At 40.9% G+C, this 26952-nt stretch overlaps 3 protein-coding genes across 4 annotated transcripts; 2 read left to right on the plus strand and 1 right to left on the minus strand.

Moving 5' to 3' along the window:
* Positions 1-294: 294 nt before the first annotated feature.
* Positions 295-7613, minus strand: dmap1 (DNA methyltransferase 1 associated protein 1). The gene is made up of 10 exons (XM_080032102.1): positions 7194-7613; positions 6869-6960; positions 5472-5667; positions 5198-5356; positions 4917-5084; positions 4543-4728; positions 4153-4224; positions 3398-3470; positions 2612-2967; positions 295-1578 (listed from the first exon to the last, which is right to left on the minus strand). Exons 1-10 carry the CDS (start codon positions 7287-7289, stop codon positions 1519-1521), a joined length of 1458 nt encoding a protein of 485 aa, XP_079888228.1. The 5' UTR covers positions 7290-7613; the 3' UTR covers positions 295-1518.
* An 843-nt stretch (positions 7614-8456) lies between these two features.
* hnrnpm (heterogeneous nuclear ribonucleoprotein M) lies at positions 8457-17325 on the plus strand. 2 transcript variants are annotated; one of them, XM_080032101.1, is made up of 16 exons: positions 8457-8679; positions 9556-9737; positions 11360-11412; positions 12133-12140; positions 12256-12349; positions 12454-12705; positions 14513-14666; positions 14761-14810; positions 14911-14971; positions 15118-15240; positions 15333-15383; positions 15666-15734; positions 15823-15924; positions 16036-16628; positions 16721-16772; positions 16858-17325. In XM_080032101.1, exons 1-16 carry the CDS (start codon positions 8600-8602, stop codon positions 17019-17021), a joined length of 2088 nt encoding a protein of 695 aa, XP_079888227.1. In that variant the 5' UTR covers positions 8457-8599; the 3' UTR covers positions 17022-17325. The 2 variants fall into 2 exon arrangements, with proteins under 2 accessions (XP_079888227.1, XP_079888226.1); XM_080032100.1 differs by lacking the exons at positions 8457-8679; positions 9556-9737; positions 11360-11412; positions 15333-15383 and having other exon boundaries at positions 11433-12140.
* A 255-nt stretch (positions 17326-17580) lies between these two features.
* On the plus strand, positions 17581-26234 carry timm44 (translocase of inner mitochondrial membrane 44 homolog (yeast); the record flags this gene model as incomplete). Its single annotated transcript, XM_080032302.1, has 13 exons — positions 17581-17655; positions 18093-18197; positions 18840-19043; positions 19613-19693; positions 19812-19961; positions 20264-20400; positions 20576-20661; positions 22824-22916; positions 23058-23182; positions 23273-23323; positions 23487-23576; positions 23899-24009; positions 25335-26234. 13 exons carry the CDS (start codon positions 17581-17583, stop codon positions 25452-25454), a joined length of 1428 nt encoding a protein of 475 aa, XP_079888428.1. The 3' UTR covers positions 25455-26234.
* Positions 26235-26952: the final 718 nt, after the last annotated feature.

The following is a 26952-nucleotide window of genomic DNA, read 5'->3' on the forward strand; positions in this document are numbered from 1 at the left end:
GATGGGTTTACTCCTGCAACATGGACAGTTCTTATTAGATTATTAGAGCTGTAAATGAAGATGTTGTGATTGTGGTGATAACACAGAATTCTGTGCCTCTTGTAGATTTTTTCAGCTCAAAGAACAAAGGTATATTAATAATAAGTCTTTGCTTTTAAGTAAATTATTTATTTTGCAGAAATAGAGTCAAATCAACAAAGGCAAGATCATGGGTTTATGCCTTTATTTGTAATCATAGTGAGTAGTGACCATTTAATTGTTTTCAGCTATAGAACAAGAGATGTGATGAACATAAACATACCAAAAGATTTATGAAAACTTGAATTTTTTACTTAATATAGATCTATATTGATTCATACACACATAATGCCCAGATCCCAGTACTAACCTCTTCTTGAAAAACCTATTCAAAATGTGCATAGAAATTAATGTCTAAGTAGGCTAAACGACATAATTGACATGCAATTAGCAATTTTGTAGGGAGGAAACCTAATGAAGTTTCAGTGAGTGTGCCAACCTAGGAATGATCACTGCTTAATTATCATATTAACGAAGTCATTAGCTGTCACTTAACTTCGATGACAGGTAAGGTAAGAATGTCATGATCCTACAGTTTCCCCGACAAATGTGTATTCAACACGAATAATTACCAAGTTAAAATGTTATCCGAGAAAGAGCGTCAGATCCTCGAAAATGGAGAAAGGGACCACCGTGGCATAAACATGCATAACACGCAGTAAGAAAGATTTTTATTTATTTTTAAACAATGAGGTTTATTGAATCTTCGAGGTCAGCTGAGGACAAACCACACATATCAGCCGCACTAGTACAACACAAAGTCCGGGCAGAAAGGGGAACCACCATCTATGAGAGAGCGGGTGCACTCTAGGTTGAGAGGGAGCTACAGGGAGTACTAAAGGCTAACACAAAATCACATTTCCAGTAAACACTATGGCATGATTAGCCTACAAGAAAAAAGAAAACTCTGTCGGGTCAAATGACCACTGAGGTTCGAGGTCCAGAGTATGTTCTTTCATTCCAATTCATTTCAATTACCAAGCCATTCCCACCTTCTTGCCTGTGTCCCGATTAGCTCAGCTTGGCAATTTACAGTTGATCTTGCCTCATCTAAGGCTGAGCAAGGGTGGAGGCAGGGAGACGAGCCGTAATGGAATGAAATGTCACTCAGTTGTTGCCGTTGTCACAACGATGCAGGGCGGGCAAGATTGTGGGGGGGGGGGGGCTTGGTGAGGTCTCGTTTGTAGCTGAAAAGGTGTGTGTGTGTGTGTGTGTGTGTGTGTGTGTGTGTGTGTGTGTGTGTGTGTGTGTGTGTGTGTGTGTGTGTGTGTGTGTGTGTGTGTGTGGTGCCTATGGTGCTTTCACATATAAAACGAATATGTTTTGCCCTGCTTTCCCCTGTGTCCCTCTTGTCCAACCATAAAAAAAACTTGCGGGCATCTTTAGTGTGATCAGGGTCCTTTGTCCTCCACCGTGTACCAGCTGGTGCTCCTGTACTCATCAAGGCTTCTTCACTTTTTTCACTGAAGACGAGCTTGATGCCGACTCTCTCCGTTTGCGCTGCAAAATGATACACAAAACAGTCACACTGGGGGTTTCCTCCTACTTCTGCTTTCATTAGACTATTTGACCAGTTTGCAACCAAAGTATATTACTAATAACATGTTTGCTAAATTGTGAATGTTCGTTTAAATAATGACAAGTTCCCCGTGTTTAAAATGTCAGAAGTGAATAAGGTAGCGGATCTGCTTGTAATGACGAGTTCTCGCTCATTAAAAACATCTGCTATCGGCTGCAGGCTTAAGTCAGATAACATGATTTTTGATCAACAAAAAAAATTATTCTAACATAATACACTCATCAGAATTCTAAGCTTCAAATGTATTTCAGATAATTAATGTAAAAAAATGTTGATCGCCTTAGGTAGTTGCAATGGTACTTCTTCAATATCTGCACCTACATTATGTCCTACATAATGTCATTGAGCCTTCTATGCCTGAAGACTCGACTTGACCTGAAACTTGATGGTAAAAAGCTGAGGAGACAAGGTGACCCATGAATATTGAAAAAAAATGTCAATAGCTTGAGTAGTTTTGCCTTTAGAACTTAGTCTTGAAAAATTAATAACATAACTAGGACGCAAGCAATGACCAAAGTTGCAGCTGCTGGCGCCAAAATAAAATGGACAAAGCTTTAAATACAAAAGACAGCAGTTTGCCATTCATTATAAAATAAATTGGTTCAGACACATTGCATATTTTGTACCTACTGTAGTTTTTTCGACGCACAAATTGCAAATTTAAGTACTTTTTTTAGGTATCAAAATATCCTTTTCGTTTTTGTCAAGTATTATAACTAGTATTCATATGTTATGATTTGTCAATTGAACCAACTGTAATAATTTTTTTTTAAAAGTTTGCCGTCAACCCTGTTTTAAGCAAGATGCAAGGCAAGCAAGCGATCACCACTTCAACAGCCTTTTAAAGTCACGTCTCAAAAGACCTAAAAACAGCTCTGCTAGAAAGATAAATTCACCCACATTTTGGTGAGACTTTAAAAAAAAAGTGTTTAAAATGTAACTGTCCAGACTTACTGAGTTGGGGGTAAGTGGTGCTCCTACAACATCAATGATCTGCTCCTTGGCCTCCACCTTGATGTCGTCCGCACTGGGCCAGGACTGAGCTTCAGCCCCGGGGGTGGATGCTGCTGTGGTGCTGTTGGTGGCATTGAGCTCTCCACCCTGTGTTAGGGAGGCTAGTCCAGGACCTGTAGTTCCAAGACACAAGCCTCCGCTGCCAGCCTTCAGTAGAGCCTCATAGCGATGACGCAGCATCTGTTGTTCGTATTCACAATTGCTGTGGGCCTGTTTCAGCTCATACAACAGCACCAGGTCGCTGCGCAGCTCATTGAACATCTGAACAATCTCCTCTGTGGGCATGGGGTTAAGATCTGACAAAGGCAAAGGTAAATACAAATCAGATTGAAACACACCATAAAACTAGTTTGTAACTGTAAGCTGTTCAGTACAGAGCTGTTGAACCAGTATGCAAATTGGATAGTGCAGTTGTTGTTATGCAACTTGCTTGCTGGTCTTGCTGAGGTGATATACGGTAAGAATCATTGGTATGGAAAATGCAAATGAAAAGCCATGTCTTGCAAACCCTCCCATGGATTCAGAAAACTGTCAACTTCAACACAAGGACAAGACCTCTGATGTTCTGTATGTAAACATTGCTCCTGGATAGTGTTGTTCAAAAAATAGCTCCTATATGTAAGCTTACCGCTGGCCTGTCCTAGTTTCCATTTGTACACATTTGATATAAAAATTAAAATGTAAATTTGAAATGTTAGCAGACTGCAAATGTTTATTCAGACTTACCCACTCCTTGCTCTATCAGGATCTGCTCAATGGCCTTGATCTTCTTCTGGCCTACCGAGCTTGGCAGTTTCATCTGAATCGCACACAAACACACAGAGAGACACACGCCAGTACTCAGAAGGGTGTGATTTAAGGTGCTGGGGACATAAGGATAAACTGCTCTACCTTGGGGCTTTTAATTCTTATGAAATGCACTACAGCGGGCCAGATCAAAATGTCTTTATCCACTGAACTCTGTCTGACTGATTAGCTATGGGGACTCCACTCCTTTAGCTTTGCTAATGTATTTTCCATAGAGAGCGGCAGCTCCTCATCAGTCTTGAAGATGAATAAGAGTCCCTTTGCTTGGTTTTACAGATATTCGCTAGTCACTAAGATAATGAATCATCTCAGTGCTAATGAGAGATAGCCAGCTCAAGTCAAATATTATGGTTTCTCACATACATCAACTGCAGGGTCAAGCTTCACTAATAATACACATATATATACATATATAAGTATTTATGAAATATTTTGTATGTATTATAGGTTCAAATAAAACTTTTAAACCATATTTAACTTAAGCTAAAAAAGGTACAATTCATACTATGTGATTATTTCTGTCGACTGTAATCTAAGTTTTTTTTTCCATTCTAAATGAGTGTTCCTTCCTCACTGGTAATGTAGGGCCAAAGGATCATTTGAAGAAGAAGTTGAAGATGTGTTTCATAATATTGTTTCTATAGTTTTAATACCTCACATGGACCGATACTCACCCTCTGACTGCGCAGTGTGACTCCTGCAGATTTGAAGTCAGGGAACTTTATGCCTGCTGTCTCTGGGACAGCCTAAAGAAGAAATACATGTTAAAATATGAAATAAAACAATCCATTGAAGAGTTATGAGAGCTGAGAATCAGTTTCTTTGAGACACAGCTGCTCATCACAATAATGTAAAATGAGTACACAATGGAGACAGAGCCAAACCTCTATTATTTCAGGATACTTTTGCATTGAAAAAGAACAATTGTGAGGTTGAGAGCATGGCCAGGTCAAATCTAAAAATTATCCTCTCATTATCACTTTAATTTGCTTGTAAACATTTCCCAGGTACAAATGCTTGGCTCGATCTTCACTTTGTTCTTTTTGATTGAGTGCACTTCGTACCGGTTTTTCTGTTTCTCTTTTTTGCGGAAGCTTCTTTTTGGAAACCCTTTTTTCAGCTCGCCTTAGCTCCGTGTTTGTGTCAGCTGCTTTAATGAGTTTCTGCAGATCCTGAGCCTTCTTCTCACGCTCTCTCTTCCTTGTCTCAATCTTCCGTAGCTCCTGAATAAGATACTCCTCTTCTGCCACCTACAGGAGAAACAATAGAAGTGGCATCTTAATATCTAACATGTGTAGACAATATTGTTTGATTTTCCTTCTTTTTTTTCACAAACAGGCATTACTGCATTAATAATAGTAATACTTGGTTTGTGTTCAGCAAAGGGCAATACTTAAATTAGGAAAGCTTAAAGAAAGCAATAAAATTAGTAATTTACTTGTTCAGGTGTGCGATTGAAAAGCTTATCCAGTTGTTCTTTACGGCGTCTTTCATGGCCGGCATCAAAGATGTAGATCTTGGGTTCTGTCCCTGAGGCTGCGCGGACCTTGGTCAGCTTACCACATATACTATAATATCGTTCTTTCAGGTCCTCAACAGAACGTTTCTGAAAAACATAAATAGAAGAATGTCTCTTCAAATATGTGACCTAACTTACAGCTTTATGAATTTTGCAAAAGTGAAAGGGAACGCGAGCGCTGTAGACCAGTGACTTATTACCCTGTATTGCTGCTGGTCGTAACGGTCGTGGACAACAACAAAGCGCAGGTCAAAGCGCTTGCACAGGTCAAACAGGTGGTCTGTCTCTGCTTTAGTCCAGCCGTCGTCGTGGAGATGCAGCTGATACTCCTGCTCCGAGTAAACTGGCACCTGCACTGTCTATAAACGGCAGACATGAGAACTTAGAGAATGTGGGGATTTAGGAAGAATGACTGAAAAGAGTAAAGTTGTGTATTTGTCTAAGGAGGAGATGCCAGAAGACTGTGGTCCCTACCTTGTTGAAGCGAGCAAAAGGGTAGTCCTTGCCCTCCTCTGCCACACGTCTCCAGTGGTTGAAAATAGCCCCATCCCTGCGAGCTGGATTGGTGAAGGGCATCCACTTCCAGGGACGCACCTTTTTACAGCCCAGCTTAGCTTTGACTGTCCTGTAACCCTGTGTAGTATCACTAGGCAGCAAAGGGGGAGCATCTCTGGGGATTAACAGGGGAAAAAAATCAAGTCTGTGTTAAAGGAAGGATGCAAACGATTGTGGAAAATCTCCTTTTTTAATTTGCTTATCAAACTTGCTCAATTAGGATATTCAGCACACACAGATATGTCGCAAAATAACAGAACAAAAAGCAAACACCTTTGCAGTGCGCAAGCCCACAAGCGGGGATGTACAATATAGCTTTGGAAAATCCAAAGAGAAAAACACACTGCAAAATAGACAATTAATAAGCGCTCCCTGACCAATGTTGCCATTAAGTGGCCATTAAAACGAACCCTTTCACTGCATCACTCTGTGAATATGCTACCCTCTCAGCTGACATTAGGGGTGGGAATCTCTTTGCACCTCACGATTCGATTCTGATTCAGAGGTCAACGATTCGATTCTGATTCAGAGGTCAACGATTCGATTCAAAATCGATTATCAATGCATCTTGATGCAAACATTTTTTTACGTACATGCCCATGTGTGATTTTCAAAAAATATATTTACGGTATATACACATCTGAGTGCTACTCAGAGTTTGCTAATCACTTCCTACTTTTGTGATGATCATTAAAGACAATCAACAGATGAATTGCCTTCTCTAATATTGTATTAGATTGAAAGCTTTTCTGTCACAAATATTACTTTATATTACTTTTTATTCATTTATTTTCTGTCATTTCGACACATTGTGCAAAAAGTATGGCTTGGAATTCAGCTCTCATACAAAAACGTAAACAGAAACAAAACCAGTGCAGGTCATATGGGTTTGCTGCTCTCAGCCCTTTTGTTGCCACTTTTAACAACTCGCACTTGTGTGGTCTGCATGCGCAGTGGCGCAGGAAATACTAGTATTTACAAATCGAATGTAAAGAAAAAAAAAAAAGATTATTAAATTATCTGAATCGATTCGTAATCGTTCGAGAGAGAATAGCGATGCATCGGAGAATCAATTATTTTTCCCACCCCTAGCTGACATTAGTGTTAATTGCTGATACACACTACAATAATAGCAGCTGTTATTGTATCGCTTCCTTTTCTGAATTCAAGAGCAATCCTTGTACATTTGGAAGAGAACAACATGTTGGTCCCGATTCAATATGCAACTTAAAAGTTTACAACAGCTTACAACACAAGCAGTTATAACACAATGCAGTACAGTAAGATAAAGATGTTTTTAAAGAAGGATTCCATACTTTTTATCTGAGTAGAGCAGAGCATAGACCTCTCGGTGCATCCCCTCTGGTCTCTTGAAAGTCAGCGTTTCTGGCGCCTTCTTGGATTTTTTCTGAGACAGGAGATGATGGAGAAATTGGTTATTTATCTTAAAAGGTAAACATTGGATTATGCTCACAAACACAGAATATCAACACGATCTTCTAGGTTCCCTGCCCTTGGAATGACAGGGTATTTTGTTTCCCACGGCTTTGTGTAACTGAAAGGTGGGACACATTAGAGTAAATAACATGGACAACTTCTGAATGTTGATACAGGCATGGGTACCTTATGAAAATGTCTCACCTTATCGGAGTTGATGAGGTCTTTCTTGCTGATGGGACCGTCATTTTCTCCCCCAGTCAACTCCAGAATATCCCTGACATCAGCACCAGTACCCATGATTAAAATGTTGCTAATAACGCTTCACACAACCTGTCAAACGTGAAAACTGTTTGTTCATTCATTCACCGGCAGACTTCCATTAAAGCGGTACCGTCCGACAAATACGCTCCTAGCTAAAGGCTAACCCAAACGATGTCATTTTTATCCTTCGTTAACTTTACACAGAGTCGCAAACAGCCGAGTAGCGACTTTGGGAGATATTTTATAGTATATAATATGTAACAGTGAACGTTTGTGCTTAGTTAAAAGCTATAGATACAATAAAGCAGAGTATTCACAAGCTATTGTTAATGCTGGGTGAGAAACTAGCCACCAAATGCTACTTCCGTCTCTCCGTTGATGTCGTGGTGACAAAATTGATCTGATCTATAATTCACTGTCGCCCCCGTGAGGTCTGGTGGTGCACAGCAAATTGATAATAAATCAAAACAACTAAACGTGGCAAAGAAAAACAAACAGCGGGATTTATACAATTAAAACAGTATAACAAAAAGTCAACGAACCTTTAAGTTTGATCATAAATGCCTTTTCTAGCCGTTTTTTTATTGGATGATAAAACATGGATTTACAACGGCGGTCATTAAAAAAAGGTTTTCTTAAGAGATTAATCTGATAAAATATGTCTTCTTCAAATCATGCTTCATTTACATATAGATATAAATAAATGTTGTGATAAAATGAAGTACAGTAATGTTATAATAGTTGTTTTATCATCAAGTAGCCTAAATATGCAATAGTATAGCCTATGTTCAAATTGAAAATTGAGAGTTTGTTTTTAAGGTTTGGTTCAATTTGTTGTTTTGAGAATTAGAGAAAAGCTGAATAACATCAACTGTTAGTTACACAGGAGTTATGCGTGATAGACCTACATCATATAGAGTTTTATGATAGGCTTTACCCTATCGTGTCACTAAAGCTGATACAGCTTGCATTTTGACAATGACAACTCAAAAAAACATTATTATAAGCATATTTCCTCATTAAGATTTTGTGGCATACATGTTGTTATTTGTCTGCATCTTTTATATACTATCTATGGTCTGCATGCAGGGCACTCTTATTCTGAAACTCTTGTGCTGCGATAGTTTGAATGTAACACCGGATGTAGACAAGTTCCCACCGTGGTTTTAAAATTCCCAGCATTCGATATTCTTGTTACAGACTGCTCTCGTCGCCATTTTGGTAAGCGGGTGTCGCAGTAGTCATTAAGCTAGGTCTAATTTGAAGGCGCTTGAATCGACAATACAAAAAGAATATAGCTTGCGATAACCCATTTTATTTAGTGTTACACAAAACTGCACAAGAAGATGTCCAACGAGCAGCCCGAAACACCTACGGAGAAAGCACAGCAGCAGCAGCCGGCGGCGGCACAGCCGCAACCGCAAGGGTGAGTCCATTCATCAAACTTCCTTTGTTGGAGTTTAGCTATCTAGTTAGCCATTATAATCCCTATGCATGTCATAATGAGCTCAGTCTTTAATGAAAAAAAAATTCTATTAGTTGCATCCTGATAATGCAGTTATACACATGTACACAGGGATTACATTCCATATTTACATGCGTTTATCGCCTGCTAGTCGGCGTGTGTTTGGGGCCCGTCTAATTCACGGACAATCCCTCCGTTTACGTAACCAAAATCAACTCAACCTTAGCTGTTCACCTAGCTTCTTGCCAAAACAGGAATCCGTCGATATTTCGTTTCTTACCGTCATCAATATGATTTTAGACATTTGTAATAATTGCATATTATTGTATTATATAGGTCCACTGTGACCAAAGAGCGGCCTAGCCATGCGGCTGTAGTGCATGTCTCTGTAGCCAATTTGATAGCATTGCAAACTCCCAGTTCTAACCATGATGTCCAATTTCTTAAATTGGTGTTGCTTACATGTTGCTAGTATTATCACTTATCGACGTTTTAATCAACATTTTTACTCGAAATAGTAGTTTGTTCAGATTTATAGGCTTCCCAATCCCATTAGGCGCATTATTATATTGAGTTTACGCTGCTGTAGTGTACTCATTTTGGCCCTTTTGTAGGAAAGATGGCGTGACACGAGTAAAATCTAAATGTAGCGACATGTATTTAATTTGATTTAGGTCTAGCTCATGGCCGTGGTACATTTTAAGCTTTCCCATTTTAATACTTAAGGTGCTTAATTCTGTAAGTTTCTGGTGTCTAATTTAAAAACATGTGTACATGATTAAATGAAGTGTGTTTTTTGTTTTGTTTTTTAACTATCAACTGGTCTTTTTTAAACAGAGATATGAACGGGAAAGCTAAACATGAGCCCAATTCCAGCAGGAAGGAGAGGCCTCAGAAGAGAGGTGGAGGCGGGCGCTTCGAACCCTATGGCAATGTGAACAAAAGATACCGTGTATTTGTCAGCAACATCCCCTATGATGTGAAATGGCAAGCCCTCAAGGACCTGATGAAAGAAAAAGGTAAGGTGTTCGTATAGGGGATTGACTCTGTCATCTCTGGACAGGACAAACAGTTGCAGCATACAGGCCAGGGTCATTTTGTTTGACCACTGCAGCTTCAAAGGGCTCTTTGGAATTGGTACGAGGGTTTAAGTTGTACAATGTTGCTTGGGATCTCGTGGAAGTCATTTGGAACAAAGGTTTTGGATGAGGTCCCTCTTATTTGTCCGTCACCTAAGGAGCTGCTGCAGACTTCACATGTGCTGTGAACCTGGATGTTAGAATGATCCTTAATTTTCATTAGAAAGTAATAAAAATGTTTGTGGTTTTGGGAAAGTTGAGGTTGTACATGTGCAAAGCCGTTTCACTAATGTGTCAATTCAATGGCTTGGGATCACGAGTGGCATAATAATATGCTTTCTCCAAGAATTGCATGAAAAATACAGAACATAGTTGCAACGATTTTGCCCAGAAACGGGGAACAGTTGCTCTCAAGTTGTAACATGTAATTAATGATAACACCTGAGCTCTCTTGATTTATAAATATGTTAAAATTGTGGCAACATCTCAAAAGAAAAAACACTTGTAATGCAGTAACTTTGAATACCAGCAAGGAATCGCCTAAACCTCTTTGAAATGTACAATATGGATTTACATGTGTTGTTACTCAAGTGAAAGTACTTGTAGTCATGTGGTACTGGGAAGTGTTAGATGTATCATAAGTAATGCACTAAATTGGCATTTACTTGAAGATAAAGAATGTTTTAAAAGGTACATTCCTTTTTCAGAAGGAGAACCTGGTATTTGTTTTATGACAACTGTCTGTGGAGTTAAATTTCATTTTCTTTTTTAGGTGTTTCCTTGACAAGAAAATGTTTTCTCAGCAGATCCCCATGTTGTGCCAATCACAGCTACGCGTTGGGGATTTCTTTGGGGTACAGGTCTACAAAATGAAGCAACTTCTTATGCACTGTCCTTGTCTCTTTAGGGGTTTTTCTCACTGATGTCCATTCATTGAACAGACACGTGATCTGGTATGAAAGCGTGGCTGTGGTCGGCGCTGAATCAAAATTTGGATATTGTGCGTTTTAAGGATCAGGTCCACTTTAAGAACATGTTTGCAGTTAAAGAAGTTTCTTCTTGCCGTCATTAAGATTATGGTTATTTTTCTAGCTGTAGGTTTCCTTAGACTCAGATGATGGGCGACGTGTAGGTATGCATTAGCCTGAGGTTTAAAATGGCGCCATTTGACAAAGTATGCACAGGTTTGCCGACGAAATGGGCTGAGGCATTGAATGGGGTTTGCTTACTTGAAATTATTTGGTTAACTATCTTCAGGAAGAAGGTGGTGTTCACGGCATTATATCCAAATAGGAATGCTGATGGCCATTTCAACCGTTGTTGTCCTCAGTCTATTGCTCTGTGTGCTTCCAACAAGGACATGCTAAGAAGTGTTATTTTTATTTAAAAAACCAAAGCTTGTTTTTTGTAGACCTGTACCATATTGTGCTGCCGCTGGGGGAAGGCTCAGGACTGGCAGTCTGACTCCTACTGAGTCCTACTTGTGTTTCTGCTCTAAACCCCCATTGTTCTCTCGGCTTCTCTCCCCTTGGTGTGTGTCGTCTCTGGAATCTGATTTGTAGTGGGTGAGGTAACGTACGTGGAACACTTAATGGACGCAGAAGGCAAATCGAGGGTAAGTGCAAATACATACAAATAAAACATATGAATAATCCTTGACAGACCTGTGTTTGTCAGCTTTGGTTTCTTTTTTTAGTGTTGGGAATTGTTCAGATACTCAAACCTTGTGGAGTGTGTGAGATGGTGTCATGTCGGAGGCGTGTTTTATGTGGTGTCCTCTGTGGCACTGACTTGAGGTCATCCCGAGGGTTGATGCTCTTATAACAGGACTTCAGCTTTCTTTGCAGCCAATCCTGTGGGATTGCAGTAGCTGAAAATGTCCCTCTGGTTGCTGGATTTGCTCAAGAATTTAAGGGGTCTATTCGGCAGGAGGTTGTTACAAGGCTGTTAGAAGGTGGTTAACTGTAACTCCTTCCGTATAATTGCTTCACTGGAACAGTTACCTCTAATATCTCTGTAGTGCGGACTCCTATCTCACTGTGGATTTTCTGCACTTTGGATGTTGGAAAAATCCTCAAATATTCACCAGACTTGTCTTCATTGTGTTAGTGACTGGTGACAAAACGTGAACTCTTAACATTGTAATTTTATTCGGAAGCACAGTTGTGGCCAAGGAAGGCTTGTGTGGTTGACTTTAAACTGTGCATGAAATTCTCAAATTTGGCTTAAATTATGTGTCAATTAGACCCCCATTACAACCAATGCTTTTACTAATTTGCATTATTTTTTTTATTCCTCTCGATGCGGCCTGTTCTGATGTCTTCAATCAACAAAGGGTTGTGCGTAAGTAGCATCTGTCCATTTATTATTTCCAATCGGTACCAATGCTGCTTAGATAAACAAAATGCCATTTGTATTTTTATTATTGCTCTCACAGGATACTGTTTTTTTTTGTCAGTGTTGTTGAGTTTAGGACTGAAGAACTGATGAAGAAAGCAGTAGAGAAGGTCAACAAGCACAACCTCAATGGCCGACCCCTGAAAGTGAAAGAGGTACGCCCTAACAGGAAAGATCAGAAATCCAAAGCAAATAAAAGAGACCAACATTTCAGTTGTGGATTTTTACAAAGTGATAATATTTTCATGCTTTTTGTTAGGACCCTGATGGGGTGATCGCTCAGAGAGAAATCAACAAGGGTCAAGGAGGCGGCCCTCCAGGGAACCACGGTGGAATGGGCGGGATGGGAGGAATGGGTGGAATGGATCGCATGAACATGGATCGAATGGGCCCTGGACCAAATGGCCCAGTCAACATCCCTCCAAGCATGATGAACAACCCCAACATCCCCAACGAGATCATCCATGGTCTCCAGGCTGGAAGGATTGGCAGCGTAGTCTTTGTGGCTAATGTGAGGCATCCAGAGTTGTTCCTTTGTTTGTATTTCTAATGAGAGAGAGAGATGGGGAAGAAAGGGGTTTTAAGTGACTTTGAACATGGCAATGTTGAGGGTGCCAGGAGGGCTGGTATGAGTATCTCAGAAACTGCTGATCTACTGGGAATTTCACTCTAAACCATCTCTAGGGTTTACAGAGAATGGTCTGAAAAAAAAATCCAGGACATAAAATGCCTTGTTGAAATCAGAAGTCAGTGGAGGATTGGCACACTGGTTCGAGATGATAAAAGGAAACAGTAACTCGAATAACCACTTGTTACAACCAGGAATGCAAAATACCACTGAACGCAAAACACAACCAACCTTGAAGCAGATGGGCTACAGTAGGGCTGGGCGATATGACGATATCATATCGTGGACGATATAAAAGTGTCTACCGGGAGAGATTTGGCCATACCGTTTATATCGCGGAGATACAAAGTTGATGTGGCGGGAGCATATATGGAGCGGGAGACAGCTGTCCCTCCGAGTCCCTATAATTACACTGCAGTTACACCGCCGCGCCACATGGGGGCTCTGCTGCAGAGTTCTGGGCTGCAATACAGCTTCTCTACCCGCAACAGAAGAAGCCTCATCTGTTGCTCTAGCTGGCTAGCTCATGGTCTAGCTTCGGTGCGCCGTCACTAAAGTTAACAAACCAACTCTGTGTCACGGTGGCAGAGCAGCTGGTTTTAACGGTGAAAAATGTCATCGGGCAAAGGAAACTTGCTTGCTGCTTCAGCGTGCTGTTGCCGTGACGCAGAGTTGGCTTGTTTTAAGCCGCAAACTACATAGGTTAGCTCTCGTGAGCTAGCTGGCTAATAATGACATCTTTAGCCTACTCGGGGCTTCACCCCCGTGCTGTTATTGTTGGAGACAGCCAGCCAGGCTGGTTTTATGTAACTTTAAAACATGTCAAACTTGAAAATATTATTTGTGTTGAAGCTGGAGTTAAAGTATTACCAGGCATTTGCTCTTTAGTTAATTTTGACAGCTTTTTTAAATGAAGATGAGCAAATACTGCAGTAAAATTCAAGTCTTTCATTATTTTGATATAGGCTATCAATTGGAAAATGTAGGCTCTTTGGTTGATGCTGTCATTTTTATTTTGCTGACTAAAGCCAGACTGGTGTGGTGTTTTGCACCAGTTTCTCTTTTGTATGGAAATTTAAGTTCCAAGCAAAAGATGAAAATAATCTTACGTGACTAAAGTTCAGTACGGTTATTGTAATCCATTGAATTTTAAGGAAAAATACTATATCGTGATATATATCCATATCGTGATATACAATTACCTATATCGTGATATAAGATTTGGTCCATATCGCCCAGCCCTAGGCTACAGCAACAGAAGACCCCACCGGGTGCCACTCCTGTCAGCTAAAAACAGGAAAATGGGGCTACAATTCTCACAGGATCACCAACAATCGACAATAGAAGATTGAAAAATCATGCCTGGTCTGATGAGTCTCCATTTCAGTTGCGACATTCAGATGGCAGGTTAAGAATTTGGCGTAAACAACATGAAAGTATGGATCCATCCCGCCGTGCCCCATCAACCACACCATGTTCAAAGTCACCTAAACCACCATTTAGTACATTCTCTTGACCACGTCTAAATGCATTAAATTGCTGCCATGTGATTGGCTGATTAGCTTTTTGTTTTTATAGGCCATTGAACAGGTGTACCTAATAATAATAAAGTGGTGTGTGTGTGTATATATTTATATTTTAAAGGGACTTTTCTTTGTTACTATTTCTCATTGTTGTTTTGTGCCCCTAGCTTGACTACAAAGTGGGCTGGAAGAAGCTGAAAGAGGTATTCGGCATGGCAGGCATGGTGATGAGGGCAGACATTCTGGAGGACAAGGATGGGAAAAGCAGAGGCATGGGCACAGTAACATTTGATATGCCCCTTGAAGCCGTCCAAGCTGTCTGTATCCTTTATTGATATTGAGGTTTTATGTGTTTGCTTGACTATTCATTTAGTTTCAAAATGCCACTGGTATACTTTCCTTAATGATTTCACAGCCATGTTCAATGGACAGCTGTTATTCAACCGAGTCATGCACGTCAAACTGGTAGGTTGTCTTAACCTCAATGTAGATTGGATCACATTGTGATTGGAGAGCATAGTCTGAATGTGTTTTTTTTTTTTTTTTTTTTTTTTTTTTTTTTAAGGATGAAAAATCTCTTCCCAAAGACTTTGGACCACCTGACAGAAGTGCTTCCGCTCTTCCCCGTAAGTATTTGCCTAAAGCCGGAAACACACTGGACCCACATCTGAGGAGGATCAGATGACACATTGTGGTTCAACATTGTAACTACTTTATCCATGGCAATTCAATTTGGTTATTTACATTTGTTTGTGTATTTTTCTGTGCCCAGGTGGCTTGAGTGGTATTGGTTTGGGCCTGGGACCTGGTGGCCAGCCCATTGATGCAGCCCAGCTCAACAGAGGTGGCGGCGGCGGCGGTGGTGGCGGAGGAATGGGCAACATGGGCCCTGGAGGTAAATGTTTGTTTTTTTGTGTGTTTTTTATTAACGCTTCAAAACAGACTCCAGGGATACCAGTTGGTTATCATCAATCTTATCATTTGTAGGAATGGATGGAATGGGCTTTGGCAACATGGGTGCACGTATGGGAGGAGGAGGTATGTGCTGTAAATTTCCTCTACTTGGTTCGCATTTAAACTTTCCCGCCATTCATGGTAGTAGCACATTAGTCTCGAGATAAAAAGCTAACTGGGAAACATTTGCCCAAATTTTTATTTTTTATTTAGAAACTGCATAACATTAAAGGTTTATAAATCAGCTGTTTTAAAATGAAGCTTCCAGAATTGATTATCATAATGGCATCAAATATTGATGCCCAGCCTGCATCAGTTTGAACTTGTAACCTCTGACATTAAGATTTCTTTCTCTTTATGTTCTAGGAATGGACAACTTTGGAGGAATGAACAACATGGATCGGTTTGGTTCTGCAGGGATGGGCAGAATGAATGGTAAGTAGGTGTTTTGAGGCACGGCAAAGCGTGAACACATTCACGTTTTGCTAGACATTTCTAATGGTTTGATCTCTTACATTGTCAGAGATGGACCGAGGGATTGGTGGTGCATTTGACAGGGAGTTTGGGCGAAATGAAATGGGAATGTCTCGCAATAATTTTGGAGACTCCTTTGAAAGAGGAATGGGTTAGTATTTTTTTAGGATCTTTTTTTTTTTTTTTATTCCTCTGAACTCCTATGATTTCAGGTGTAATGCTCACTTCAGCTGATGCAGTCAATGTAACCTTATTTTTATAGGAAACTCCCTGGGCATGGACCGCATGAGCTCTGGAATGGATCGGCTGGGGGGAACCAGCATGGACCGCATGTCTGGTATGGACCGTATGGCGGGTATGGACAGGATGGATCGTGTGTCTGACCTGGACAGGCTGGGCTCTGGTGGCTTTGACCGGATGGGCTCGGGGATGGACCGGCTGGGGCCCAGTATGGACAGGCTGGGACCAGGCCTGGACCGTATGAGCTCCGGCATGGACCGCCTCGGCCCAGCTGGCTTTGACCGCCTAGGCCCGTCTGGTTTGGATCGCATGGGTTCCAACCTGGACTTCGGCTCCCCGATGGGAATGGATCGTATGGGCAACGCCGGGCTTGATAGAATGCCCAACAGCTTCGACCGCATTGGCTCCACCGGAGGCCTGGATCGCTTCCCCACTGGTGGCATTGACCGTATGAGCACTGGCATGGATCGCATGGGCTCCGGAGGTGTTACTGGTCAGTTTGATCGCTCTGCTGACCTGGATCGTGGATTTGGTGGGAACTCCTTTGGAGGAGCTGGAGGGCCTGGAGCCGGGGGAGGGAATATCAGAAAGGGATGCCAGATTTTTGTCAGAAATGTAAGTGTTTTTTTTTTTTACAGGGTAGTTGGCTTGATTCCTTTTAATAATAGACTCTTGCATATGGAAATTAATTTTATTTATTTTTTCAGCTGCCATTTGACTTCACCTGGAAGATGTTGAAGGATACCTTCAACACATGCGGTAAGAATAGTCATGAATAAGATCAAACTATCGTTTGTTATTAACATTAAGCTGACTTGTAATATTGTTTCTTATCCTCCTCCAGGCATGGTTCAGTATGCTGATATTAAGATGGAGAACGGCAAGTCCAAGGGCTGTGGTGTGGTTCGCTTCGACAACCCGGAAACTGCAGAGCGTGCCTGCCGCACCATGAATGGCTATCGGCTGAATGGAAGAGAGATCGATGTTAGGATTGATAGAAATGCATAAGAAGTTCTGTGTTAACGTTTGACATTTTATTTAGTCCTTAATGTCCAAACACTCTGCATCATCCGAATTGCCATTTGGCATATTCATGTAATATTCATATTCACTTTGTTTGTTAGATATTTGTAACGGTGACAATGTTCTTTTAGTTTGTAATTTGTAACAAAGTGTTTTTAGTTGCTTGAATTTTACTTTTTCATTTATTTTTTAGAGAGACCAAATTTTTAATTTTTCTGTCATGCCTCCCCTGTAATTGCCTTTGTTCTATAAGGTGTTTTGATAAATAAACGTCAATATTTGAAAGGCTTTTGGAAATGTTTGTGTTGTATTGTATAGTCCACTACTAATAAGTAGCCTACAATAAAGTGGACGTACCAGTGAACAGTCAAAACGATGAACTTATCATTTGATGACACTTAACATTACTGAAGTTTAATCATGTAGTTAAATCCTACCAATTTGAGCGATATCTTGAGGTTAAGCCTTTTATCAGGTAAAGTGCGTTTGGGAAGCGATTGCTTTGGAGGTATTGCACGCGCTCTTAAGACCCTCCCTCGTGGAAATGGAAGGTCACAACCGGAAGAAGGTCATAGGCATTATATTCAAGATGGCCACCCCCTTGTGCCAGTGCTACCAGGTGAGTGGCTTGTACATTTCGCGTGAAATGAATGCGATATAACACCACAAAGTGATGAAGGGACAAATTAACGTGATTAATGAACTGCTTGTTTGGTCAGTGACGGTGTCACATGTTTTTTTCTTATAACCAGGCTGCTGAAGTAACGCTAGCTAGCCGAGTTAGCTATTTGATAACAAAGTTGTACAGCCGGCGTTTGAACTCTTACGTGCAGGACGAAGTCTTAAACGAAGTAAATACAAAGCTAGTTGCACGTTTTGACTTTCCACAATGTCATAACCATTCTTGTGAGTTTTCTTTTTCACATATTTTACTGCGTCGTGCCATCTAAGCATAGAGTTTTATCATTATGAATCAATTACGCCCATCAGTGAATGGCGTGATCGTCAGTCGTTCGGTTGTAAGCTATAAGTTTGTGTTCGTGTGTGTGTCTCTAGATATGTGTGAGAAGAGGCTTGGTAGCTTCCCCTTCCTCTTACCTGCTGCTTCACAACAGACCCAATGTCTACAGGATACGTGGGCTCCTCGCGTGCTCTTCACAGGTACGATACGAACACTTGACAACAGCCAGCTGTGTTCCTACCATACCTCTTACCGTTATAAACTGCAGCTGTACTCGTTCATTCTCTGTGGAGACCCTCGGGTTATGCTTTTAACTAAACAACCCTCACTGGTGTGTAGATCTACAGGATACATGGGTGGACCGTGTTTTTGGAATGTAGTTTAGTGTCTGAAGTATTAATGTTAAGGCAATAATTCAATTCAAGGTAAATAACACATAAGGTGGAATATGTTTTACTCGACCGTATTCGACTGCATTTGTGTTAGTACCTAATAAACTGGAATATCTCAATAGTTTAACAAGCATAAACAGGAGCACTTTAGAATGACGGATATGCAGCATAGAAATCCATGAAGTGACATTTTGCATTCATGTTTTTAAGAGATCTAAAGAAAATCAAAGCCAGCTCTTAAGAAATAACTTTTCCACGCTGAATATCTGTCACTCAAAGCTCAGCTCCTGTCGTTTAGTAATTATACTTATTTCCTACCTTATAGCTTTATCAAAATGTCCTGAACAGTTGGGCACTGCAGCGTTGAGTGCAGAAGCAACATGTACCTATGTCCTAGTTTGCCATCAATTAATTGTACAGTATGTGTTCATTCTTATTTATACCAACTAGGTGCTTCAGTCACCTCTTCTGCAGGTACGGAATATGTCATCGGAGAAAGGCGGTGGCAGGAAAGGTTTCCTGGGGGAGTTTCTGGACAACCTGAAGCAGGAGCTGAACAAGAACAAGGAAATGAAAGATAACATCAAGAAGTTCCGGGAAGAGGCCAAAAAACTGGAAGAGTCAGACGCCTTGCAACAAGCTCGAAGGAAATATGTTAGTATATGGCCACACGCACACAAAGCATTTTCTATACATGTTAATATAGGAAGGGAGGTTAAAGGTTCAGTAAGCGGAATGGTCAGTTCAGCTAACTTCCTGTCAGTTACTGCAGTTAGCAGTCCCCTCCCTCATCCCCACATCACCACATTAATGCACTGCGGTCTTCAAGCAGCGAGTTATCTAGAATCATCTAAGATCCATAAGCGTGATAAAACATGATTAAAAACCATCAAAACAGACATTGGGAAGGATTTTTATCTGCTCCGCCATTGTAGGCGCATACACATTCACCCATCTGTTGCTCTGCACGTGCACTGGCAGTGAGACGGGTGCCGGTTTGTAGCGTTCTCTCTTCTGATTGGTTATCAGTAGTGGGATCCCCGATAAGTTTATTTGCAGATTACATGCTGAGCGAGTGACTGAGAGATCGGCTTTATGAAACGCGCACACTATATAAGTGATCACTGTATGAATAAAGAGTGATTTAACACTTATATTAACATAAATAAATCGCTTCCTTCACCTTTGAGTTGTAAATGTTCAAATTGCATTCTCTTCCCCAGAAAACGATAGAGTCTGAAACAGTGAAGACCTCTGAAGTTCTCAAGAAGAAGATTGGAAACATCTCTGAGACGGTCAAAGAGGTACATAGCAAGGGTATCTCAATAGCAGATGTGGCCTTTTCTTTGAATTGTCATATGAGATTTCGTTGAACCGTTCACCCCTTTTAAAAGTTGTGCGTGTCTCTGTGTGTGTGGACAGGGGCTAGGGGAGGTCACTCGTACTGAAATTGGAAAGAAAATCAAGGAGGGGATGGAGGAAGCAGCCAAAACAGCTAAGACCTCAGCAGAGTCCGTCTCTAAGGGAGGAGAAATGTTGGGGAAGACTGGTGCATTCAGAGCAATTTCACAGGTATGTAGTTCCTGTTCTCAGGTTCGAGACACATTTTCTTTCTGGACCAAAGTGAATCTGAATTTATTGGCTTTTTTTCTTCTCTCGCATAAAGTAAGGATACTGCGTATCCTGGCACCCGTTATTTACTAATATTTCACTGCCTCTTCTATTCCGGATATGATTTGTCATATTCATTCATAGAAACTGCTCAAGATGAAGGATAAACCTGAGATTTACTAGAATAAAAAAAACACATAGCTGAAAATTATATACCTCCCGAACAATTTTTCTTTAAAGGCTATCCATTTATCTGTTTTCAGGGCATGGAGAGTGTAAAGAAAGAGATTGATGACCTGGGTCATACGGGCCCTTATCGGCCTCCTGCCAGACTAAGGAAGAGGAGTGAGTTCTCCTCCAAAGGGGCAGGCGATGACGGCAAGGTCTTCGAAGCCAACGAGTACGTTTGTGTCCGCTGCTTCGCCCAGATACTACACAGATGAAATAATCTTTCTGCGATCTCTATTAAACATGATTGGACGATTTGAAAGTAGTAGATCCTAATGCCCATCCCTAAAATGAATACCGGATTCCCTCTGGCCGCTGTTTGAAGCTTTACTTTATGCTTTGTGCAGGGAAGCTATGGGTGTGGTGCTCCACAAAGATTCCAAATGGTACCAGCAGTGGAAGGACTTTAAAGACAATAATGCGGTCTTCAACAGTAAGGACTAACTGATCTCTTTCTGTCTGTCGGTGTTTGGTGTTTTGTGCCCTCAACGGAGCCTTCAAGGCAGAGCTGGTTAGGATTAGGGCTAAGGTTAGGGGATAGGGCGTTCCAGGCAGCGCTTCCTTGAAGGGGGGCACAAAACACCATCAAGCCTGTCTGTCTCTGTTCTCTTTTTTCTTTTCTTTTTTCTTTGCTAATAGTCAGCCTTTCCAGAGTGTAACAGCAATTTACTGTTTCATGTTATGGAGTCAAATGTATTTATTTATAGCAAAAGTGATGTCACAGAACTTTTCCAAACGATAAAACTCGAATAAGTTACAGTCCCCTCCAATAGTATTGGAACGGTGAGGCCAATTCCTTTATTTTACGTCAAATTTTTAGGCATGCAAAAGTATTGGAACAGATAGACTTTAAATAAATTAAAGTGAATAAACCGTAATATTTTGTCGCAAATAACCGCATAAAGCCTGTGTCATTGACATCACCAAACTTTTGCATTCTTCTTTTGTGATGCTTTAACAGGCTTTCACCGCAGCCTCATTCAGTTGCTGTTTGTTTTGGGGGGTTACTCCCTTCGGTCTCCTTTCTAGCAGGTAAAATGCATGCTCTATAGGGTTTAAGTCTGGAGATTGACTTGGCCAGTGTAAAACCTTCCACTTCTTGCCCCTGATGAACTCCTTTGTTGTTTTTGCAGTTTTTTTGGATCATTATATTGCTGCATGATGAAGGATCTTCCAATCAGTTTGGTTGCATCGTTCTTTAAATTGTCAGACAAAATGTTTCTGTAGACTTCTGAGTTCATTTTGCTGTTGCCCTCATGTGTTACTGTGTTGTTGTCAAGATGAACCTTTACCAAAGTGATGGAAAGGCTAAAGTTTGGCGAAAGAATGGATCTGCTTATGATCCCAAACATACAAGCTCATCTGTGAAACACGGTGGAGGCAATGTCATGGCTTGGGCTTGCATGGCTTCTTCTGGGACGGGCTCATTAATCTTCATTGATGATGTAACACATGATGGCAACAGAAAAATTAACTCTAAGTCTACAGAAACATTTTGTCTGACAATTTAAGGAAAGATGCAACCAAACTGATTGGAAGATCCTCCATCATGCAGCAAGATAATGACCCAAAACACAACAAAGGAGTTAATCATGGGCAAGAAGTGGAAGGTTATAGACTGGCCGAGTCAATCTCCAGACTTAAACCCATAGAGCATGCATTTTACCTGCCAAAGAGGAGACTTAAGAGAGTAACTCCCTAACACAAACAGCAACTGAATGAGGCTGCGGTGAAAGCCTGGAAAAGCATCACAAAAGAAGAATGCAAAAGTTTGGTGATGTCAATGGGTCACAGGCTTGATGCGGTTATTGCAAGCAAAGGATTTGTGACAAAATATTACGTTTTATTCACTTTAATTTATTTAAAGTCTATCTGTTCCAATACTTCTGCTCGCCTAAAAATGTGGTGTTCGTTTACAAAAAATGCTATCTTCTAAGTTGTGTATCGGATCCAGATGTTAATACCTGGAAATTAAAGCTGAAATGTTGAGCTATTGTCTCATATTCATCTTTTGGTGTCAAACCCAAATGTTTCCAGTGTACAGCAAAAATAAAGGAATTGGCTTCACCGTTCCGATACTATTGGAGGGGACTGTATATTTGTGGGCCTGGATGGTATGCAACATTTATGGGCTTCCACTAAGAAGCTTTTACTGAAAGATTCTGTTAATAAAAGGCGCTGCAATGGAATTAGTTGGAGTGTTTTTGAAACAGGCGATTTAATAAATCTCCATTGCAGTGCTGATGTAGTCATTTATGCACATTAGTTAGGGAAACAAACAACATTCATAATTTATAATGTTAGGACAGGTGAAAAAACAACCGGGTTACAGATTTGCAGCTATGTAGATTAGTAATTGTTGCAGCATCAACATTTTTTACTCCACTTTAAATACTAGGGTTGGGCTATCAATTCTTTTTAGTAGGTTAAATCTACAGAAGATGACTCTGGGCTGATTTAAAATCAACAAAATAATAGCCCTGGGTTGCTCCAAAGGAACTGGCGATATTGGACTTTTTTAATTTGTGTGTGTGTGAAAGTGATGGAAGTTTCAACTTAAAACCTGACATACTGTCTTTCTTTCGTTGACTGCAGGGTTCTTCGAGATGAAGATGAAGTATGACGAGAGTGACAATGCCCTGGTCAGAGCATCTCGTGCTGTCACTGACAAGATGACGGACCTCATAGGTGGGAGACCCCTGGCTTTGCTTGTCTGCATTTAAAATACTGAGAGGTCTATGGTGGGAATACCTACTCAATATAGCCCCAGAATCCTGCCCTTGTGTATTTATCTACATGTACATGTCTACCTTGTACATGTGTGTCTAGGCGGGCTGTTTTCTAAGACAGAGATGTCTGAAGTACTCACAGAGATTTTGAAGGTGGACCCAACCTTTGACAAGGATTTATTCCTCAAGCAGTGTGAACTAGATATCATCCCCAATGTACTAGAGGTATGTTTGACTGAAAATCCATTGGAGAGGATTTTTATATATTTGTATCCAGGAAGGTTTTTAAGCTGATGCTGCTCTATCTCCATGCAGGCGATGATCAGAGGTGAGCTGGATGTATTGAAGGACTGGTGTTATGAAGCGGTACGTCCTTTTCCCACACACTGACTCATAGCGAGCATTTTGTCATTAAAGACAGTATTGAGGCTGCCCTCAGATGATGCTCGTATCACCTTTGGGAGTGGCATCTCTCGATGCTATGTTTATTCATAATGTTATCATCCTTTTCTCCACATTGGACATGTAGACATACAGCCAGCTGGCACACCCAATTCAGCAAGCCAAGGCCATGGGACTTCAGTTCCACTCCAAAATCCTGGACATTGACAATATTGATGTAAGTAACTGCATACTCCACTACACACTAACTCACTGGTTTATACGATAAATATTGTGTTTTGTTGAGCATTCAAAATGCCTGTGTAAAGTAGTTAAAGGTGAGAAAACAAATTGAAGCCGTAATCGTTGCTACTTGTGTCCTCACCTGTTTTAATTGAGTCTGAACCTTCTTTGTTTTCCTAAATGAGAATGAAACCAACACTAACAGAAAGCCAGTTAAAGACCTTTTCAATGCACAACAGTTACTTTGCTTTGGTATAGAGAGCTTTGATGTTGTGAACGGCCAGAAGTCTAAACTTTTATTTCATCCTGTTCTCCAGTTGGCCATGGGGAAGATGATGGAGCAGGGTCCAGTGCTGATCATCACCTTCCAGGCTCAGTTAGTCATGGTGATCCGGAACACTAAAGGAGAGTTGGTGGAGGGAGACCCTGTAAGTTACACATACGCAAACAGAAACATAAATACTGCTAGGGAAACAGTCTTTGATTTGCTAAAATCTGCTAACATCACTAACTTTCCCAAACCTCTTCTGGAAGACCAATTGTCCTGCATGTTTAAGGACATGTCCAGACGTATACGGATCATTTGGTAACCATATCTTTTTCTTTGCGGTTTGGCCTTTTGTGCATACTCAAACAACACAACCGGACACTAAAATTGGAGCCTTTTAAAAAACTTTGCCCAAACTGGACATCTAGGAAAACTCTATATTTCTGACAACGCTGCCGTCATGTCCTCAATTTGCGCATGGGAAATGTTGTTTACATCTGAGTATGCGCCACCCTTACTCAAGAAGACACCCAATGCACACACTCAAAATGTTCTTTGGTGATCAACTGGACACAACTTCGCCACCTACTTGCCCGGCATGATTACGCCATCGTTTTCAAGCGTTGTTTGCTTTGTATGGAGAGATATTTTAAAACAGTTGTGTGTGTGTGTGGTAATTCTTCTGCAAATGCGGGGGAAAAAATTAATTTTTTTAAATATCTGTTTACATGTGGACTGATTCAAATCATCAAACTCCTGTAGCTGCTTGATAACAAGCTGGTGATTTGAATCAGCTGTGTTGGAAACACTTTGCTACACGATACATTTAAAAAAAAGATAATCTTTGTTAGAACATCTTTATAAAAGAGGCACCAAGAGGCTATAATGAGACAATGAAGACACTTTCATTTCTTTAGACCCATGACCCAGACTACAGTTTTATTGGTTGTAAATCTGATGTGTTGTTCACTCAGGGCTCCTCGGGGACACCTGTGATTGGTAGAGGGGTCAGCCCACGCAGTACCTTGCATTTGGCATCGGCCCAGTGTTTAGATTAAAAGACTCCTGCAAGAGGATTAATGGTGGATGTACTGATCTTCTGTGTTTTATCAGCTGAATCCAAATGTGTTGAAATCAATTGACAGATTTTGCCTTAATGGACTACAGCATTTAATGTCTCCTGCACCCAGCTTTTCACTCTTGCTCCTCATCTGGTCACAGGCTTTTAAATATTTTCCCTCTTTTCATACTTTCTGGTTTTTAGACTCAAATGTGACATCTGGGGATCGACTGGGCACAACTCACTGAAAAATAACTCTTTCAGACAGAAATATAAAACCCAACATGGCTTGCATCAAGCAGCCACAAAAATAGATGTCTTTTATTTAATTGTCTTCATTTAAATTTAAAGTGTGCGTCTTTGGTCCCTATATCACAGTGATACAGATGAATAACAAGCATACCCATCTGTTTTTCTGCCTCCAGGGAAAAGTGCTGAGAATGATGTATGTGTGGGCTTTGTGTCGAGACCAGGAGGAGCTCAACCCGTATGCTGCCTGGAGACTACTTGACATCTCTGCCTCAAGCACCGAACAGATCCTCTAAAAGACTCTTTTGGTACGCACAAAAACACTGTCACCCCAGGGAGAGAAGTACCCGAACAGGCCCTGGAGCTGGCTGGGTATGAAGTAGGGGGAGAGGAAGGGACAAGGGGACCGACATGGGTTCACTTTACCACAGAAACATTGTGGAGCAGTGTAGTAGTAGAGTGGCTAATTCATTTTTCTCTATTTTGCTACACTGGCTTGTGGTTCAGTGATTTTTGTCTTTAAATGCCTGAAAGTTATTTCTAGCCATTCCTCTGGGTTGCACTAGGGGGCGGTAGACCACCACCAAACTCATCCACCGTACTTTCTGCAGTGCCTGTTTGGGTGTCTATTGATACTGCTGCAGGGCGACAGCTGTTGGTCATTTTAATTATGAATATGAGAAAAGAAAACGTGGAAATCAAAGGGAGCTGATGTGAGCCTCAAGTCGGAGTCGGTATGTCAAAAACCGCAGGATGTCTCTCACCTTCGTCTATCTCATAGGCCTGCTCGTCCTCCGTGAAGCGTTGTCAGCTTGGTGGTTGGAAGTGTTGTGGCCAATCAGTCCTCTCTCTTCATAGATCCTTGTTTGTATGATAATCCTCCAATGTAATTATGAAACTGTGAGCGAATCTATATTTATTATGGAAAAATAAAAGATGACCCCTGTTTTTCACACTAAATGTTTTTGAAAATAAATTTCTGTCAAACATTTTGTACCTTTTACCCTCCAAATGCTTAAGCTTTTCACTTAAACTGGAGGATATTATGTGATTCCTTCTAGGACAGTGGGATTTCAGTTTTTGCTATAATATTTCCTAATGGAAAAATGCTACTTCTTTCTCAGTGAAACCAAACGGCAGTATTTCCCTTTTTGAAAAAAGCTGGAGCACTCATTTGCTTTTGAGTGAAATTTAGCTGCACATGTTAACCAGATTGTAGTGAGTCGCACAAAGAAATGAGTGTGATCAGTTTAACTGCTTATTTGTATGGTCTGTTGGATAATACCTTCAGCTTTTGGTCCTGACATTAACTCTACGTGCCGTCATACAGTTCTGCTTTTAGATGACGTATTATTTTCCCTTCAGTGTTGTGGGGGGGCATAAGTCACTGCTACTTGTTTTCAATGTGCCATGCCCTACACGCCAAAGCCCAAACCTCTGCTCTTGGATGAATAAAAAGATGGTCTTGGCAAAAGCTAAATTGGACCCATTGTCAGATTGTCTATACTTTTAAAAAAAATCCTCTGCTTGCTGTTTGCACAAGTAGCCTATGTATCTTACTGCAAAACCTTCAGTGTAAACAGGTCCATTGTGAAGTCAGTTGCATTCAAAAAGACAGTTGGAGCTCATAACATGTACGTTGGCACCGTACCGTTCTACTGGTGTTGGGTTGGTAACCTGCAGAACCGGCCCGAGGCATAAGCGAACTAAGCGGCCGCTTAGGGCCCCCGACTGCCTGGGGGGCCCCCTCCAAAAAAAATAAAAAAATAATAATAATAATTTTTTTTTTTTTAG

Source organism: Ammodytes marinus (genome assembly GCF_949987685.1).
Source record: "Ammodytes marinus genome assembly, chromosome: 8".
Classification (NCBI taxonomy): Eukaryota; Metazoa; Chordata; class Actinopteri; order Uranoscopiformes; family Ammodytidae; genus Ammodytes; species Ammodytes marinus.